An 18,805-nucleotide genomic window follows, 5' to 3' on the forward strand; every position below is an offset into this window, starting at 1 on the left:
TTCAAAACGTTTTTCCCCCTCTCCTTCAAAAGGCTATCCATATAATCTTAATACTAATAATCCATTGAGTTAAATTATTTCTAACTCTTGAGTTCATTCTTCAAAATAACAATTTCAAAGCTTTCAGAAAGTTATACATTAAGTTTAAAGTTAAGCATTTTAATACCTCAATAATTTTTTTTAAAAGCTACCCATTTTTAGTTAAACATTTTTACTTAAACTTAAAAAATACTAATTTTAGTAAACTTTTCAAATTTATTATTAAAATCGTCCCCAAAAGAAACTAATCTTCAATTCTTCCTTTCTTTCTATATTTTTTCCAGTCCTTCTTCTTCAATAGTACTTTCTTCTTCACATTGCTCCTCCCCCTGCTTTTATTTTCGAAAATTTTTGAATATAGATTTGAGGCTGATGCATCTTTAGAAATCGTTCTCTTCTAAAAGTTATCTCCTTCAATTTGAAACCTCCATTTCGACTCTTCCTGCTTATATAATCAGTCACTTCCTTCCTTGAAAATTGATTCTGTCTATCAAGCCAAAAATTGTCACGATAAAGTTTATCAGTCTGCAGGAAAGAGTCTATTTGCTGCTTTTCAATTAACTGCAAAGAAGCTTCTGCCAAAACCTCTGTTTTCAGTGTGCTAACTTCCATTGTAATCCTGACAGCCTTTTTTTCCTGCTCCCAAATCGAAATAGCTTGATTTTCTTCCTCTTTTCCAGCCAGCAAATCATTGTTGTTCTCCAGATTATAATTTTGAATAGTCCTTTCAACTGATTCCAATATAACAGAAGTATAAAAATTTAAGAGTTCTTGTAAAACCTTTACAGTCACGACTTGTGAATTTGCTGGCTCATATAATAATGATCCTCCATCCTTGATGTCAGCCATATTTCAATTTCCACTTTAAATTTATTCAGCTGTCAGGTCAATAAGTCCAATAATTTTCCACACAATTTAGAAGTATAAAGTAGTTGGGATCAGTACCATAGTCTTTTTCATTCCACTAGCACTTTAAATCTTTTTCTTGCCGCGTAATCCAGTAGCTTTTACAATGTTGCAGCTTTAACAATCACTTTCACTAGTAAGTTTCGTTTCAACGCCCTTAAGCGCCATCTTTTTTCTTTTTCTTTTAAACGGAGTTAAAGCTTAGTACTTGCATTTTCTATTCTCCTGATTTTGCTCTGCCAGCGTCCAGGTTCAAATTTTGCTCATAATCCTTAAAATTGCTCTGCTGGTGTGGTCGCGACCCTTTGTTCTGCATAAAGCAGAATCATCCTGGATCCGGAGCACTGAAGGGTTTTCAGGGAGCTCTCACCCTGCAAACCCCAGGCTTAAAAAAAAGCCTGGGGGTCTAGGGGAGCTCTACCCAGACCCTTCTGCTCTTCTCTCCCCCATTTTCCCTGGGGGAGAGTTTTGAGCCGCTAGAACAGCTGATTTTCGCTGTTCTAGCGGCAAACGGAATCACGGGGCTGAAGCTCCTAAAGGAGCATCTGTTCGGGGAACGCGGAGCCACCGGAAGTCAGGGCAAACAGTAAATTGAATTTATTTTCTCAACCAAAGGGGAAAAAAATGATCAGAAATAAATTTCACCATAGCTATATTCCCATAACATGTTTTCCTGGGTTACAAGACGTAAGGGGAAAAGGTGGTACTTAATTCCTAGATTATTTGATTAAGTCACATACTGAATTAGCCTAAGGCCATCAGTGATCTGGTCTGCATATCTAGTTACAGTCATGAAAAAAAGTATGTAGAATTCTACGTATCTCAGAGATATCGGGACATAGTAAAAATCATCTGATCCTTAGCAGTTCTTAAAAGTAGGTAAATACAACTTCAGATGAACAACACCACATGACATACTACACCATGTTATTTTACAAAAAGAAAGCCAAATGGAGAAGCCATGGGTGAAAAGCTAAGTATATCCTTACTGCTTCCAAAGGTATGAAGAGGCTAAGTATCAGCCAGCTGCTGCTAATCAAGTCTCCTTGATCAGTTGATCATCAGCAATGCCTCTACAAAAGCCTAAGTTTTAGGAGTTTGCTGGTCTCCAGCACTGAGGTGTGTATTAACGCAATGCCAAAGAGGAAATGCATCAGCTATGAACCTAGAGAAACAACTTGCTGCCCATCAATCTGGGGAGGGTTATAAGGCCATTTCCAAATAATTTAAAATCCATCATTCTACAATGAGAAAAATTATTCACAAGTGGAAAATATTCAAGATAATTGCCAATCTTCCCAGGAGTGGATGTCCCAGCAAATTCACCCCAAGGTCAGACTGTGCAATGCTCAAAAATTGCAAAAAAACCCTGAGTTACATCTCAGACTCTACTGGCCCCGGTCAGCATGTTAAATGTTGAAGTATGTGATAGTTAGAAAAAGATTGAACAAGTATGGCTTGTTAGATGGCTTGTCGGGAAAAAGCTTTTTTCTAAAAAAAAAACCATGGCAACGCGGCATTGGTTTGCAAAATCGTAAGACTTCTGGAAAACTGTCCTTTGGACAGATGAGACCAAAGTGGAAATCTTTGGCCATAATGCAGTGTCTTGTTTGGCAAAAACCAAACAGCATATCAGCTGGCCGACACTGGATCATGCAACGGGACACTGATCCCAAGCACCCCTTGTGCTGATCCCAAGCACAACAGAATAGCTGAAAGGATCAAGGTATTGCAATGGCCTAGTCAAAATCCAGACTTCAACCCAATTGAAATGCTGTGGCAGGCCCTCAAGAGAGCCACGCATAAACAAATGCCACAAACCTCAACGAAGCAATGTTGCAAAGAAAAATGGGTCAAAATCCCTCCGCAATAATGTGACAGACTGGTAGGAGTCATACAGAAAATGAATATTTCAAGTTATTGCTGCTAGAGGTGGTTCTAAAAGCTATGGAAGCAGTAAGGATGTACTTAGTTCTTCATACATGGCTTCTCCATGTTGGCTTTCTTTTTGTAAAATAAATGATGTGTGTAATATGGCATGTGTAGTTCATCTGAGGTTGCATTTACCCACTTTTAAGAACCCCCAAGGATCAAATGATTTTTTACTATAGCCTGATATATAAAACCATAGAACTCAAAGAGGGTGTAACTTTCTTTTTTCACAGGTCAAAAGAATGGCTCACAGTTGCACGATATATTGCAGAGAACATAATATCCAAACACTGGTTTTCTATAAAGGCAAGCCATGCCCCCCAAAGTTGTGATTTTTGTTCTAGTTAAGTGTTACTGATCCTGACTGGTTTGGATGTTGACCCTGACCAAGCAGGTTGTGGAATAGGCCAATAACTTCTCCCAAGGCTTTTATCACAACCCTTTGGAGCAAGGGTCTCCAACCTTGGCAATTTTAAGCCTGAAGGACTTCAACTCTCAGAATTCTGGCCAATGGCCTGTTCCAAGGTTGGAGACCCCTGCTTTGGAGCACTTCTCACTTCAGTACTTCTCAGCCAACTGCTTCTATATCATGCTCAATAATTTTAAATCAAGCAGGTGGCTTGAATTTGCATCATTATAGAAATGTTAAACATTGTTAATGCTATTTGTAGTCACGGAAGCAAAAAATGCCATAAATCACAGACATACCACAACTATTTCAGCCCTTAATTCATGATCAACATTGGTAGGCTTACAAAATGGAAAGCCTGTAATGTAACTTTTGAAAAAGGAACCAGCACTACCTATTACAACCGTTTTCACTATTCCTACAGAATATGGACATGATGCAAGCTGTTTTCCCAAGACAGTGGCCCTTCTTCAACTAATAGAAAATTAAAGTTGACATTAGAATAGAATAGAATTTTTATTGGCCAAGTGTGATTGGACACACAAGGAATTTGTCTTGGTATATATGCATATTACGATCAATATGACCCAACACTTGCTCTTTAATTTGTTTTAAAGCATTTATAAAACATTTACTAGTCAGTGAAAGAATTAAGCCCATCTACTTTCCTAGCATAAGTCTCATACAACAGTATATTCTTTCTCATCATGCCACTAATCAGTCAGTTTCTTATTTCTCTGCAATCTTTTAATTCCTTCCGGAGAAGCTTGGTGCAAAAATGGCTTAGGAAGTGTCTTTCATAGCATTTTTATATTTGCCGGTCATCTCTTTCGGTAGTGGCACTTTTCCAGGACAGGGAATCTGGCCATCAATTTCACACATACATTGCCGTAAGTGGTATTTTTTGTGACCAAATGTTGCAGGATGCCATCTCCTCTTTTGTTCTTCGTCTATCCGGATTGTTTCTCTATTAAAAAGATGATTTTATGGTAAGGAAGACAGCAAGTGTAATTCGGTGTGCAGCATGTCACATTCGTGAATACTTTTTAACAAGTTAAATTCTATTTTGGCTGTTCACCGCCCTGAGTCCGAAAGGAGAAGGGCGGTATACAAATTTAATAAATAAATAAATAAAATAAAATCAATAATAAAAGATGAAGTGTGTTCTATTAGAATGCAAATAAAAGAGAAATCATTTGTGCTGTCTATTCATACAGCATTATTTTAAACAAATATATTTATGGAATGTTTACTGAATAAGCAGTGTCTCCCATTCTTACTATGTTATCAGATAAAAAAACCAATAAGGGGCAATAATATCAATGTAAGTTCACCCATTAAATAGTTCACTCGAAAGATATAATTTATTAGGGAATGAGAGCAATACTTTAAAGTATATTTATCTATTCCCCAAATAAATTTAGAGGAAATTATATAATTTGGGTGAAGGAAATCCAGTTTTTGTCATAGTAATGTACAGCAATAGTTTCCCGTACCATTATGTCCTGTTTGATACCATCTACCAAGAGAGGAGCATCTCTAAAGGTAGAGGGGACAGAATTAGTGGCCTCCTGCACTAACCTAAATTATTCACTACCACCGGAGAGATGTATTTTACTAGAACTGAGAATAATGTGATGCACTTGTTTTTATAGTCACTTGCCCTGGATATTTCCCAAATTTTGAAAATTCTTTTTACATATGGCAGCATTTAGACTTTCCATTAACAATTCATTTGATATTAAATAAACTTCTGTAGGCTTAATGATTTAAGGTAATGCAGTTTTCTATCAAAAATAATGCTGGACAGGAAACTTTGCTGCCTTTCCCTGTTTCACTTTTTTAATCCATAAATGAGTAAATAGAAAAGTTTGCACTTATATATTATGTCTTATAAATAGAGTGTTTCCCCATACAGTCAAAACTGAAGTCTGATTCCGTGATGAACTTGGTTATTTTGACTTACTCGCTTTTACCAAGAATTTTCTTAATATGCTCTGCTATCTCTCTATTGGTCTTCTCTTCTATATCAACCAGGACTTGCTCTCCAGTATCTGCAGGAGAAATAGGGTTACATACAGAATATTTAGTGGGTTTTCCCAAAACTACTTCCATGATATGGCATATTTCTCATACAAAAATACACGCATGATCATTTTGACAAGAGGTAACTTGGCAAACTGTACTTGAAACTACCCAGTCCTGGTGACTTTATCTATCAAATGTACATGCCATCCATCTCACTAAGTAACTTGTGTGTTTTGCAAATAAACACCATAAAAATGCCTATATAAAAATAGGCAAAGTTGAAAAACAAAGTTAAGAATTTAAAAAGACAGAGGGAACACCCTTAAGACACCAATCAACCCCTGGTGTGGCATGCCACACTTGGATCCCCATGCTGGTTGACTGTAACACATTGTAACTGCCCATTGGTTCTCAAAAAAATCAATTACTTTTAAGCTAGGTTGTTTTCTGCCCAAAGGCTGCTGCATTTTCTCTTTTGGCCCAGTGTTGGGAATGCAGGGGGCATCACTTTTAATGCACTATCGCTGGACTGAGCAGAAGTAAAACTCAATTCCTTTTTTCTGTTCACAATATGAGTAAGGTAAGGCTAAGGGCAAAACAATAGAACTCGAGGAGGCAAGGTACTGTAATAATTACGAATAGTATAAATCAGATGTATCTAACTCCGGCCCAAGGGCCACATGTAGCCCTGGACAGCTAGTAATGCAGCCTCACAAGATAATAAAAAAAATAAATTAAAAAACAAAGGAAGTTCGTAATTTATATACATTAACAATATTGATTTTTATATGTGACCCAAGACAATTCCTTTTCACTCAATACAGCCCAGGCAAGCCAAAAGGTTGGACATGCATGGTTTAAATGGATTCTTAAACTACCATAATCAGAGCTTCCAGCACAATGTACAATAAATATGAACCATATAAATAAAAATGTAAGATTCTGTAAATTTTGAAATGTGGGCGGAATAGCTAATGACATTTTTACCAGTCTATAACCCTTACATATGGGTTTTACGCTTATATATCTATATGAACTTGTGCTCCTTCGTATCTATCTAACATCTGCAAGAATAACTTCCATCTGTAATTGTCAGAACAGCTAAAAGTTCATAGGTTCTCCATGTCTGTGGTAGTTCAAGTCCACATCTTCTTGATATGAATGAAAGGCCTTAAAAACATGACCGTGAGAAGGAAAAGTTAGTATGCTGTCAGACTATTTTTCATGCCCAGTCCATAAATAGTACAAGATAGAAAGATTAAAAAGCTTATTCCATCTACTTCTGTATATTTTCTCTCCAGGTTTCCAGGGCAGTTCCCCTTGCCTCAAACCTCTACATAAGAGAAACTAGGGTCATTTAAACAAAAACCTGGAAGAAAATATCAAAGGCAAACTATTGACTGCAGTTTTTTCTAAGGGAAACAAAACTCCCTGAAGTTAGAACACAAACTAATACTTGGTTTACCAACATTGAACGCTTAACTATTACAGCTCAGACTGGCAATTTTACACAATTCTATTAACAAATAGGTACGTCAACCAGAATGTCTTGAAGACATGAGCCATTTTCCTCTTTCAGCAGACAATATTAAGGGTTATCTTCCAGTGGTACCTACTATTAGGGGCATAAGTAAAGACTTCTAGTCCACTTCATCAAGAGGTGCAGGGAAATCAGACAAATGCTCTACTTACCCAAGTAGAATCTTAAGAATGGTGAAGGAGTCATGTCTTTAAACATCACAATCTGCACCCAAGGATTTTTGTACTGAATCTGAGGTATGTTGAAAAACACAAATTTTCTATGGTAAAAAACAAAAAGCAAGCATGAGAAGCAATGTATTCATCTGAGTGTGACCGATATTGCCCAGGAATAGATTTCATTTCAGAAAGCTGGCCAGGTTGCAGCAAAACTACACATACACACACATGCACAGTCTTCAGAACATATTAGTTTGGGCAGAATTAAAAGTCAGAGAGAGGCAGCATGGTGTCACCTCTACTCTCCCCCCACCCACCCCAACAGCTCATCATGATTACTTGATCAGTTGTAAACTTGAAACCTCCAGGTGGCCTTAAGGCAGTGGTTCTCAACCTTCCTAATGCCACAACCCTTTAATACAGTTCCTCATGTTGTGGTGACCCCCAACCATAAAATCCTAAGACCACTGAAAATATGTGTTTTCCGATGGTCTTAGGCGACCCCTGTGAAAGGGTAGTTCAACCCCCAAAGGGATCGCGACCCACAGGTTGAGAACCACTGCCTTAAGGGCTCGCAAAAAAGGATGCAAGGAGTCTAAATCCTTCCATTCCCCACCATCCAGCCAGAGCTGAAGAAGCTTCTTGGATGAGAAGTGAAACGCCTTCAAAAGGAAAACCAGAAAGTCCAGTTGCCTCTTGAAAAAGCACTTTTGGGACTTGAAGCTATGTAGTCTCTATGGCACGACTGTATGGACCCCCATTACGACCTGTGGACTTCAACTCCCAGAATCTCCATGCTGGCTGGGAATTCTGGGAGTTGAAGTCCACAAGTCTTAAAAGTTGCCAGATCTGCCCGGTAGAACAGATCAAATCGTAAACCGGCAATCCAACGTGCCCGTAATCCGCAGGCTATTTCCACCTCAAGTAGGGCTACCATATCTGGGTTGCAAAAATAAGGAGCCATTAGCTCCCGCAGCCATCGCTGTTTTTTGCAGCCCAGATCCGGCGCTCCCCCGCATGGGAAGGAAAGCCCGGGCTCCTCCATGGAAAGGCTCGAACCGCGCCCGAGCGAGGAAAGCGACCCTCACCTGGCGCCCTCGTTGAGCTCTCCGTGCAGGTTGTAGTTCACCGTCATCACCTTCACGCAGTTCTTGAAGACGATGTCGCCCTGGTTCAGGTACTGCAGCGTCCTTCGAATAGGGAACCTGCCCTTCATAGGCATGACGGCGACGGCGACGGCGACGGTACCGGCAGCCCCGCACAAAACCCCTCCGGAGAACGCGACTTCCGGCTCAGTCTCTAGCTTCGCACCGAAACCACCGTACGGTACAAAGAGGAAGAGGCGATCGGCGCAGAGGGCCATGGGAAGTGTAGTTTTCCCCCCCACACACACCCCGAGAAGGCGGGTGGGGCGGGAAAATCGAGGACCTGAATCTATGGCGCGCGAGCAGAAGCCCAAGAGAGTCCAGCCGCGGTACCAAGGCTGGATTGCAAAAGTCACTACATTTTGGCAGCCTAAAGGGGTGGGACAGTCCTAGTGGGCAGTCGGGTAATCTCACCCCAACGGCCGCTTTATAGGTTGCAATATCCTCAAGACTTAAAGGAATTTTTGAAGTAATCATCGCGCAAGAGTTTTGGAGTGTTAAGAGGTAGCCATGTGGATCGTAGGACGCCTCCTGCATTTGACCTTTTGTTCAGCTGTTGCGAAAAAGAGCTCTAACGTGCTGCTCTTTCCTGCATTTGGTATATATGTATCTAACAAGAATTGATTCATCGCTACAGAAAACACCTGGAGGTGACCTGAATTCCGGGGTAAATAAGGATGGTTTTCTTAATAAAAACGTATCAGTAATTTACCTTGGTTTTCTCCCAAGATGTTTCTTAATTTCCAATGCAGAACAGAATTCCTAATATCTTTATAGGAGTCAGCCCATGCCAATCAGAACTGGCTCTGAGTTTCTAAGCCCAGTATAGAATGCCATTTCCTAGGATAAGTGTTTCTCAGCCATGGCAAATTTAAGATATATGGACTTCAACTCCCAGAATTCCCCAGCTAGCAAGATATTAACTATAGTATCTTTAAAAATGAATCATTTTTAATGGAAGAAAGTTTAGTTAAAAAGCAAAATTGAGCATGTCAAGGACTATTCCAGTATCTGCCATATACAGGTGTGGCAGAGAATACATTTAAAACGTGTTTTCATTGCTGTGCACTTGAATATGTGACCAAAATCTAAAGACTTAAACCAGTAGAGATGGTTGACTTTTCAAAGCTGCTGTTCCCTTATTCCCAACTCACACACTTTCTGAAACTTTACTCCCCTGCAAGGGAGATGGGCAGTTCTGTTCGAGGAATTCTACTTTGGAGAATTTATTGTTTCAAGCAATGTTAACAAAATGCCACACAGTCATCATTAACTGCCATGAATATTTTAAAAAAATATTAAAAGGAAGTCAAAAGCTGCATAAGTTTTTATTTATTGTAATAGTATAAATTTCTTGTAGACTGCAACATTAAGCCACAACAATGTAAGGACACATTTAAACAGCATTTAATAAAATGCATAAGCATGCACTGCAATTCTCTATATACACACACAACAATGCAAATTTATCTTCCAAACTGAAGACATTGATTGGATCCAAAAGTTAAGATAAAAAAAAACTTAAAATGTCATGAAATTTCCAAAGCTGATTTCACAAAAGAAACTGAGAAGGAGAAGCAGGTTTTAAACCTGAACTAAAAAAAAGTCGACTTTTTAATAAACAGTACAAAGCACAGAGCTATAAAACATAACCCTGGATATTATCACAATTCTTTTTATGGCAAATACATTAGTTTTCATACAAGCTTAATGCTTGAGGGAGTTTCAAATGCTTACAATTGTAAACATAAGTACTACTTTTCAACTATAAAACCGTTGAGAACATTGGCTTTACATTATACTTAGTACATAATTATGGAAGCCTTTTCAGAATATAAATTCTGTGGATACCAAAAAAATAAGGTACTGATTGCTGTTATCTTTTGGACAATACACAAGTAAAACTTACCCAGCTGCTGGTTTAGTTTTGTTTTTTTAAACTGACTAGAATATGAAATCAGTATCATACGTCTAGTACCAAGTTACTTTTACTCTTCTAACAACGTATTTGATTTTGCTACTGCATTGTGTAAACAGGTTTGGCAAAAAGTTAAAGCTATCATGTCTGAGCAGCAGTATCAGGATGATTCCCTACAATTCTTGGATTCTTTCTGCTTCCAGTGAATGAGAAATGCCGTCTCTTACACATATTCCAAGCAAGCTTTTCAAATAAGCAAAAACTCTTATATTTTAATCTTTCACAGAATTAGAAATGGACAAATTCTATTCAATTTTAAATGGAATGGCTGATGAATCCAATTATTGTAACTATGAAACAGAATTTCAGTTTCAGTCAATTTAAAATGAATGCTTTTAACCAAAAATGATTTTAAAACAAAGAAAAATTATTAAAACAGTAGATTAGAAAACAGAAAAATATAAATTCAAAAATATTTAGGAATTCTTCAGAATTGCATCCCACTTCATTTGATATTTTTTATAGACTTTCAATTACAACTCAAGTATTTTAAGTGCCGATTAGGCAAGTGCTACACTATATATAACTTTATCAGCAGCGTTCATTTTCATAATCTTTCTCTGTATGGCTCCATGAAAATTGATCCTCAAATGCCCGAGAGCAGTATTTTAACACTCTTCTTTAACCACACTTGGAAGTAGTTGTCAAGGCATGGAGAAAAAAGCTGTTTTAAAAGTAAAAAAATGCAAGTTTCCCATCAAGCCCTGCCTCTCCATGCACTACAAACTACCTGAATTTTCAAGAAAGACAGAAATAATGCAATTTAATTTAATTTAATTTATCCCATTTCTATGCCTCCCAACTCCCAAGGGACTCAGTTGTCCATATAATACAATGTTTTACATGCAACTTCTGGCCAAATAATATGACAACATTCCCCCTTCCCAAATTTTACAGATAGAGGCTGGAAAGGAATCAAGGGTAATAGAAAGTGAAACCAAAAATTTGGGATGCACTAATTCCCTTCAGAGTTTACTTGAAACATCCTCCAAGACTTCACTGGTAGCATGAAGTGGTATGAGATGTTACCACAAGTGGTAGAATCTTATACCACTTGTATATTCAAAAACTTAAATTTAAGATGGTTATTTTGCCAGTTTTTCCACAAGAAAGAAAAGTATTACTTTGAAGATATCATATCTGAATCAGTTAGTGACATGACACAGTGTTTATGAGCCTTATGCTCATTAAATAAGACAGCTAACAATATAAAATTAGATTCATCTGTTGTGACAGCCTTGTTCATTTTAATCAGCAACTTGGAAGGGATGTACTGATAACATTAAAATACACAATGATCAAAATGTATATGCTGAAAAAGACGACTATACAAAAGAAAAGCTCAGGAAAAATACAAAAAGCCTCTTTTGCAGGCATTGAGAATATACAGAAAGGTTTATGGTCCACAGTTCACCACCACCGTCACTGCACAATCTCCATAATTTCAGCTGGGCTTTTGAATATTAACAAATAAAATTGGAACTGTTCAATAGTTTCTTTCAGTATTTAAGACAAAGTGCAATTACATCCTAGGTTTAAAAACAATAGCCCACCCTACTGAGAAAAAGGAGAGGGAGGCATATGTTTGTATCAAGCTTTGAACAAAATATAAAATGTAGGAAGCTCAAGCTTTGCAATGCAATTATAAATCTTTTTTTAACATATAGAAATTTGGTATATATGAGTATGACTGTACATAATTTTACATACATACATACACATTTTATATTACACTGTACATGTACTGAACAAAGTTAGAAACTAACACATAAACATCATACAAACAAATAAATATGGCCAGCATCCAAAGCACTATTTTGATTGTGCTCAAGAGCTTGGTCAAGTCCTAAGATTTAAAAAAAAAAACACTTTTCCTGTTATATGGCATATTCGAACTGAACTCTAAATGACATATCTAATTATTTTTGATAATAACCACCTATGGACACATACTTAAAATTACAATTTTTACTTTTATTTAATTCATTTTACTTATATTTAATTACAATTCACTTTTATTTAATTAAATCTTCAAGAAAACTGCATTATTTAATGGTTTGTCAGTTACCATACAGTTCTCCCATAGCAAGGAGATTTTAGTCTTATTGTTATGCATGTCCAAGTCCATTGAAATAAATTAAAATTCGTAAGTCCAATTTATCAACAGACCGTCTATTCAGGACATCTTTTAAATGCAGATCCTCAACATGGATATTTAAATTCCAGTAATCTGAGAGATCCTGCTTTCAAATAAGTGTGCTTGGTAACAGTAATCATCTCAAATGTCCACCTTCAGAGAAATAGATATTAAAGTTTCCACTTACTGACAATTCTTAAAAGTGCTATGACTTTGTGATAAAACATCCTTCAATAATTATTTTAAGCTTAAATTACAAAGGGTCAGGATTATATGACACCAACTAGGTAAACCTCCATTGCTTTCACTGATAACAGGCGCATGACCCAAGGATAATTACCCACTGAGCATTCATTCTACTCATAGCAGCTCTGCAAATCTGGTGTAGATTAGCAGAACTTTAAAGCAGATCTGGAAAATGCAAATAGAAGAGAAGCAGAGTAACTTCTATTATGTGATACTGGATAGAACCTAATGTAGATAAACAAAAGACTATTTTTTGTTTTCTGTCTGAATGGTAGTTTCTCAGTGGTCATGTTTATTTCTACAAGCACCCAAATCAATAGTTTCTTGTAGTATACTGGTAGCTGCTACCATCTGAAAAACAAAAGCAAAACTCTTCCAAACACACTGAGAGATTTTCAGTGTGCACATAAGAGTAATGCTTACTTTTAAAAAGAAAATTATATTCAGAAAACATATTCCAACAAGTTGTGCATGAAGGATGGCCTATATTGCATATCCTTTTTCTGATGCCCTTCTGTGCAACATTTCTTTCCTTGAAAATTGGAAATTCTAGATGCTTTACATAGCATCTAGTATAATTTCCAGAGCTCTTATAAAAACCAAAAGGATTTTGGTTTAAAAGGATTGAAATAGTTCATTATTACAGTATCTTCCCAAAAAAACTAAAAAAAAAAATGCTTGGTGTCTTGGGTGCAGTGAAAAACATAAATGTAAAAATAATTCCTACCGTAGTTGTGAGATCTACTACATATCTCTGCTATGATAATGAATAACTATAGAAACATTTTTATAATAATACACCAGCTAGGTGAAATGGGAAGTAAATAAATAATTGAAATATTGCATCTCAATGCGATTAAAATACTAATGTTATTTAAAATGTATTTTGGCTGGTCCAAACTCTAGTTCAGTAAAACAAATGATGTAAACTAGTTTTATTCAACTTAATACAAGAGAACGAAATTAATATCTGATTAATGGTTTATGGAGGATCTAATCTGGTACAGAATTCAGCAAATTACTTCTTTTTGCACTGATTATTTTCAAAACTACTATTTTTATATTATTCAAATTGCATATATTTTTATTAGATATACATAATTATATATACTCTAATAGTTTTAAAAATATGTGTCACCATACCAATCAGGGTTGTAAAACAATATCTTTTAATATATGTTAGCGTTATAAATTATCAGAATAAAAATAGTGTACATAATTTATTCTGCAGATTTCATAAAAATTAAGCTCAAACATAATTTCAGTTGATAGTATTTCCTTATCCAATTTTTTAACTTTATAAATTTGGCCTATAATTAGTTTTAAGATTTATGATCTATGCTCTATGATCCAGGACAGACTCAATTCTATTTCAAACTGATCTTGCTACTTTAAAAATATAGTATTACACATATTATACAACAGCTAACTTTCCAGTACTTCCCAATGAATCTATAGTCATAGTCCTACTGAATGTATTTCTAGTGCAAATTATATTAAGCTCCTGTTTAAGCAAAATCAGGGAGTATAGTAATTCAGCTTCTGTGTAACAGTGTTTTATGAATTAAGTTGAATTAAATATAAAATATTTGAGTATATCTAGGAATTTGTTGAATGAATTATAATTATGTAGTATAAACACATACTGGAAGTAAGCACCACTGAGTTCAGTGATACTTTTTGAGGAAAGAGACCTGTAAGACTACATTACTTATGTAATGTATTACTCTATTCATCTATTAAATTGTACTAACCTTTCTTATTCTTCATTGGTACCTCCATCTATTAACATCTATAAAATACTCACTATAAAATGTCTCTACTAAAATGCTCACTGAAACCACCCATATACTTAACAATGAGTATAAATGACATACTTGTTGAAATATGTTTTCATATAAAAGTCAATTTGAAAAAAGTGATACATGTATGAAATAAAAATTACAACTATGATTTGAAAGTATTGTGCAATATAATATGAAATCTAAAAGCAGTACTGGGTATGAGTAGAATTGGCCAGCCTTAATATTTTGACAGATCATTGTACATAGCATTTTTAGTACTGTGACTCCAGGTGGTTTCTTATCAGATTCTGAATAATTCCAGAACATATGCAATATTGGGAAAACAGATACAACATAATACAAATAAATACATGGTTATTCTTTTTTCTATACTATGGACATCATTTCTATAGAAATTATGGCATATGTTTCAGAACGTATTGCAGGCTGAGAAAATGAATGAATCAGAATCTGAATTCTTAGAATACAACTTTATGGTCCCATGGAATACTATTGCAGGGACTATAAGAAGCTTCCCTGCTATGATGTCATACAATTCTCTGATGACCAGGCTAGGCAGAACCCAGGATCTGTTCTCGCCAAACCCTCTGCCACATCGCCAAACACATACCAAAAGAAGTTAGTCTATGTCAGAGGTGTCAAATTCAATTTCATTGAGGGCCACATCAGGGTTGGGGGGCTCGATGTCACTCATGTCGGAGGCGCCTGTGGTGGCCCGAGCGCTGTGCCAGCAAAAGTGGGCTCCCAAGTTCCATTTCGGCTGCAATGGCCTCCTGCAACCCTCTGCCAGCAAAAATAGAGCTGGGGGCTGCGGCCCTTGCGAGCTCCGTTTTTGGCTGCGATGGTCTCCTGCAACCCTCTGCCAGTGAAAACGAAGCTTGGGAGGGCTGCACACAGCCTTCCCACGCTCCCTTTTTGCTGGCAGAGAGATCAAGGGCCGGTCCTTCGCTGTTTCCAGGGCAGCCCCCCGGGCCAGATCTAAGCACCCTGCAGACCGGATCCGGCCCCCGGGCCTTGAATTTGACACCCCTGGTCTATGTGTATTCTCTTTCACTACTGCTATTACAGCTCCTTCTTGCTTTCATCCCACCTTTCTAAGATTGCTTTGGCAGATCATTAAGAACGTTGAACCACTTTGTTATTGGAGTGCTCCAAACTGATTATAGGACTCCTTTGCCAGAGAAGCAACATCTCAGTAATCAATAGATTCCGCACTAATTTAGTGATCTCAGAACTGTGCCAAAGTCAGTCTTCCCAGAAGGAATGAGTGATTCTCAGAAGGAATGAGTATGAAATTTGTTTTTTAAGTTGATCTATCCATAAAAGGCATGTGGGTCTTACTTAAACTGATGGATGTGTCCCAGTTTTTTTTTTTTAAACCTATTGGCAAACAAGCATAAAGCATCTTAAAATTCTCAGAAGTGCTTCACTATAAGTAGTGTGCTATTTTTCGGTGTAAATAACTTCTATAGAGTCTATCAAGTTTACAGTTGAGCCATAAACATTATGCCTTTTCTATGCTATAAACATTTCTATTCATTTAGCAGAATTTAATTCAAACATCCTTAAAAGAATAATGTTATTAATAAACAAATGCAATTAAAAATTTTGTAGCATAAATGATTGTCTGCCATGGCTGTAAGTTTTCATAGAAATCATTAGTATACATCTGTAATTAAAATGCTATTCATTTACCCTATTCAAGGAAGCAGGATTATGAAGGTAATGTCTTACTTTCATAAAACATTCTTTGGAAGTGCTGACCATTCTATATCTTGCTAACTTTAAATTATCTGCATGTATGTGAGTGAACATGTATGCACACAATATAGATTGAATTCAAAGCACATTTCCAGCAAAGCCCTGTTTGCTCAAAAGAATCTTGTAAACATTTTTTTTTTCTCCAACAGGCTAGTATGCTATGGTTCATGCTGTCCTGGAGTGGCATTTCATTTTGGGAGAGGGGGAGAGAACAAGGGCTGAGACTGGGGGAAGGGAAGTCCCTTTGCAGAAGACATCTTGGAGCCTTTTGAATCCAAGCTAAAGTTCTGAATATACTTCTTTTTAATGTGCATTCTGTCATAAGAGAAGCTATAGTGTACTCATTGATAATGCTTAAATAAAAAGGCATATTAAAGATATATTTATCAATTCACTGTAGCCTTTCAGGAAAAGAAATTCAAATATTTGTTCTTGCAGAAACAGGTCCTAGAAAAAAGTACTGTAGGTTTTTTTTTAACCTTGCTTTTGAATAAAAGAATTTTTAACAAGAAAATGAAAAGTGTTGAAAACATTTTATACACCTTATCCCAAGGAATCAGTAAATTTGCATTCAGGTCCACCAGGATAAACTGATTCCTTCTAAGAAGATGATCCTGTTATTTGACCATTGTACTCTGCTGATTCCATTTTCAGGATGTAGGGGATGATGCTGTCAATTGGAACATTTCCAATGAGGCCAGTAAAAAAGAGTTCTTCCGTAATGCTGGAACTCATCAGTCTAAGAGCTGGCAAGCGAACTAGAACTCGAGCTAGCCTGAAATAAAAAAGTCAGAGGTACATGTAAAAATGTAACTCAATTTACCAGTACCGCTGCCTGTTTAGGTAAGTAAACATTGATTTATTGCTGAAATGTATTTGCCCCTGCAATTATTTTTCTAATTCTGTTATACATTTTCTTATTTCATTCAATGGTGTCTGATTCTTGGAGACTGCCTGCAGTTTTCTTGGCAAGGTTTTTCCAAAACAGTTTGCCATTGCCTTCTTCCTGGGGCTAAGAGAAAGTGGCCCAAGGTGGCTTTGTGCCTAGAGCAGGACTAGAATTCAATCTCCCAGATTTTAGCCTGATGCCTTAACGACTACACCGGCATTGGGGTAAAAAAAAAAATGCTCATCCTGAAATTTAATGTACATTCTGGTCACATCAGATTGCACTACTTTACTCTTAAAGGATGACCTAATGCGCCGTAGGACCCTCTATTTAACACTAAAAGGAATAATATATTAAGTTGATTAATTATGTACAAAAAGTCCTCAACTTGGGACCAGAATTTCCATCATAGGTTGTTGTGGTGGCAAGCTGAGATGGATATGATTTCACGACAATTTTTATGATAGTAAATTACTATGGTTAAATAAACTCAGCTCCCCCAATGGGGGTATTTTGCTAGAAATTGACAAAAAAAGGTAGTAAATTATGATCACAGGATCACAGCTTACTGCAGCTGGTCATAAATGTAAGCCAATTATCAAGCACCTAGTGCTTGTGATCATATGACTGCATGGCTGTTATAATAGTTGTAAGTATGAGTACAGATTGTAAGACACTTTTTCTAAGGCTATCATGACTAAACTGTCATTAAAAGGATGGTCATAAACTGAGAACTATTTTTACCTTTTCTACTATGGAGGAAAGCAAGGCTCAAGTGGTAGCATCTGTAAATGTTAACATCCTGAAATTAAACTGATAGGTCCCAACTCAAATATATACTATATATACATACTTTGAAATTATTTTCATTGAATTTAATGAAACTCACTTCTGAATAGTAAAGTTTGTTCAATAACTCAATAACATAAAAATGGTATATAATGTTAAACACTTAGACCTGTCATTGTTTTTTGACTGAAAGTAAATGTATTATTTATAGTTCAATCCAATGGAAGTCTATTTCAAAAATTATCTAGGAACTGAAAACAAAGATCACATGAAAGCAAGTAAACAAAACCTTTAGAACTAAACAAAGAAACAAAAATCTTTAGAATTAAACAAACAACCACATAATATTACAATACCTGTAAGTATCTTCTGGATAAGTTTTTTGAATATAGTCTTGCAACTCCATTTGAGCTTTCTCCTGGAATTTCTCGATTTGGCTGGAACTTGTAAGACCAGGGTGATCTATTAAAAATTAAATACATTATTTAATTGTTTGTTTACTTTTACTGAAAAATATACCGTAGTAAATTAAAAAAAAAAACACTTTATTCCAAAATTTCCAAAGATAATATATACCATCATTTACCAATAATTCTGTTTTGTTTTCTAGCTAGCACATATGGTCTAGGCAAAAAATACACAAATCAGAAATTACAACATTTGGTAACTAGCAGGAGATCATTTCAATCCTTCAGGATCCACTCCTGCTGACCATATATTATCATTCCTCAAAGAAAACAATTTTAGTGTAATTATCTATTACAGTATATAGTAGCTCAATTACAACTTATTAAGAAAGTTTTTGAATCTATTTAAGAATATAGAAACATTTAAATGCTAGTTTGTGGTTCTACAATACAAATCATGTATAACTCATCAAGAAAATCTATACCTTGAGCCAGATTTACAGAAAACATTTGTGTGTTTTTGAGACTTATCTGTTTTAATAATTAATTGTCATGTTGATAAGTTATGGGGGCTAGGGAATCCTATTTACCTTTGGATTTCTCACTGCTTATTGGAAAGTAGTTCTTCAGTAGTAG

General features: G+C 36.2%; 2 protein-coding genes across 3 annotated transcripts in view; both read right to left on the reverse strand.

The window, feature by feature from the left end:
• Positions 1 to 3,783: 3,783 nt before the first annotated feature.
• Positions 3,784 to 8,310, reverse strand: MRPS25 (mitochondrial ribosomal protein S25). Its single transcript, XM_070936882.1, has 4 exons — positions 8,101 to 8,310; positions 7,007 to 7,113; positions 5,253 to 5,340; positions 3,784 to 4,253 (listed from the first exon to the last, which is right to left on the reverse strand). The coding sequence occupies exons 1-4, from the start codon at positions 8,232 to 8,234 to the stop codon at positions 4,070 to 4,072; spliced, it is 513 nt and encodes a 170-aa protein (XP_070792983.1). The 5' UTR covers positions 8,235 to 8,310; the 3' UTR covers positions 3,784 to 4,069.
• Positions 8,311 to 16,628: 8,318 nt separating this feature from the next.
• NR2C2 (nuclear receptor subfamily 2 group C member 2) overlaps positions 16,629 to 18,805 on the reverse strand; it is a 60,262-nt gene continuing 58,085 nt past the window's right edge. For both annotated transcript variants that reach the window (XM_070933599.1, XM_070933598.1), the window contains 2 exons: positions 18,119 to 18,224; positions 16,629 to 16,859 (listed from right to left, as the gene is read on the reverse strand). In XM_070933599.1, coding sequence (XP_070789700.1) covers positions 16,685 to 16,859; positions 18,119 to 18,224 — 281 coding nt within the window. In that variant the 3' untranslated portion in view covers positions 16,629 to 16,684. The remainder of the gene's footprint in view (positions 16,860 to 18,118; positions 18,225 to 18,805) is intronic.

Source organism: Pituophis catenifer, unplaced genomic scaffold, assembly GCF_029215685.1.
Source record: "Pituophis catenifer annectens isolate HBS135680 unplaced genomic scaffold, rPitCat1.0.hap2 SCAF_2, whole genome shotgun sequence".
In the NCBI taxonomy this organism is placed as follows: domain Eukaryota; kingdom Metazoa; phylum Chordata; class Lepidosauria; order Squamata; family Colubridae; genus Pituophis; species Pituophis catenifer.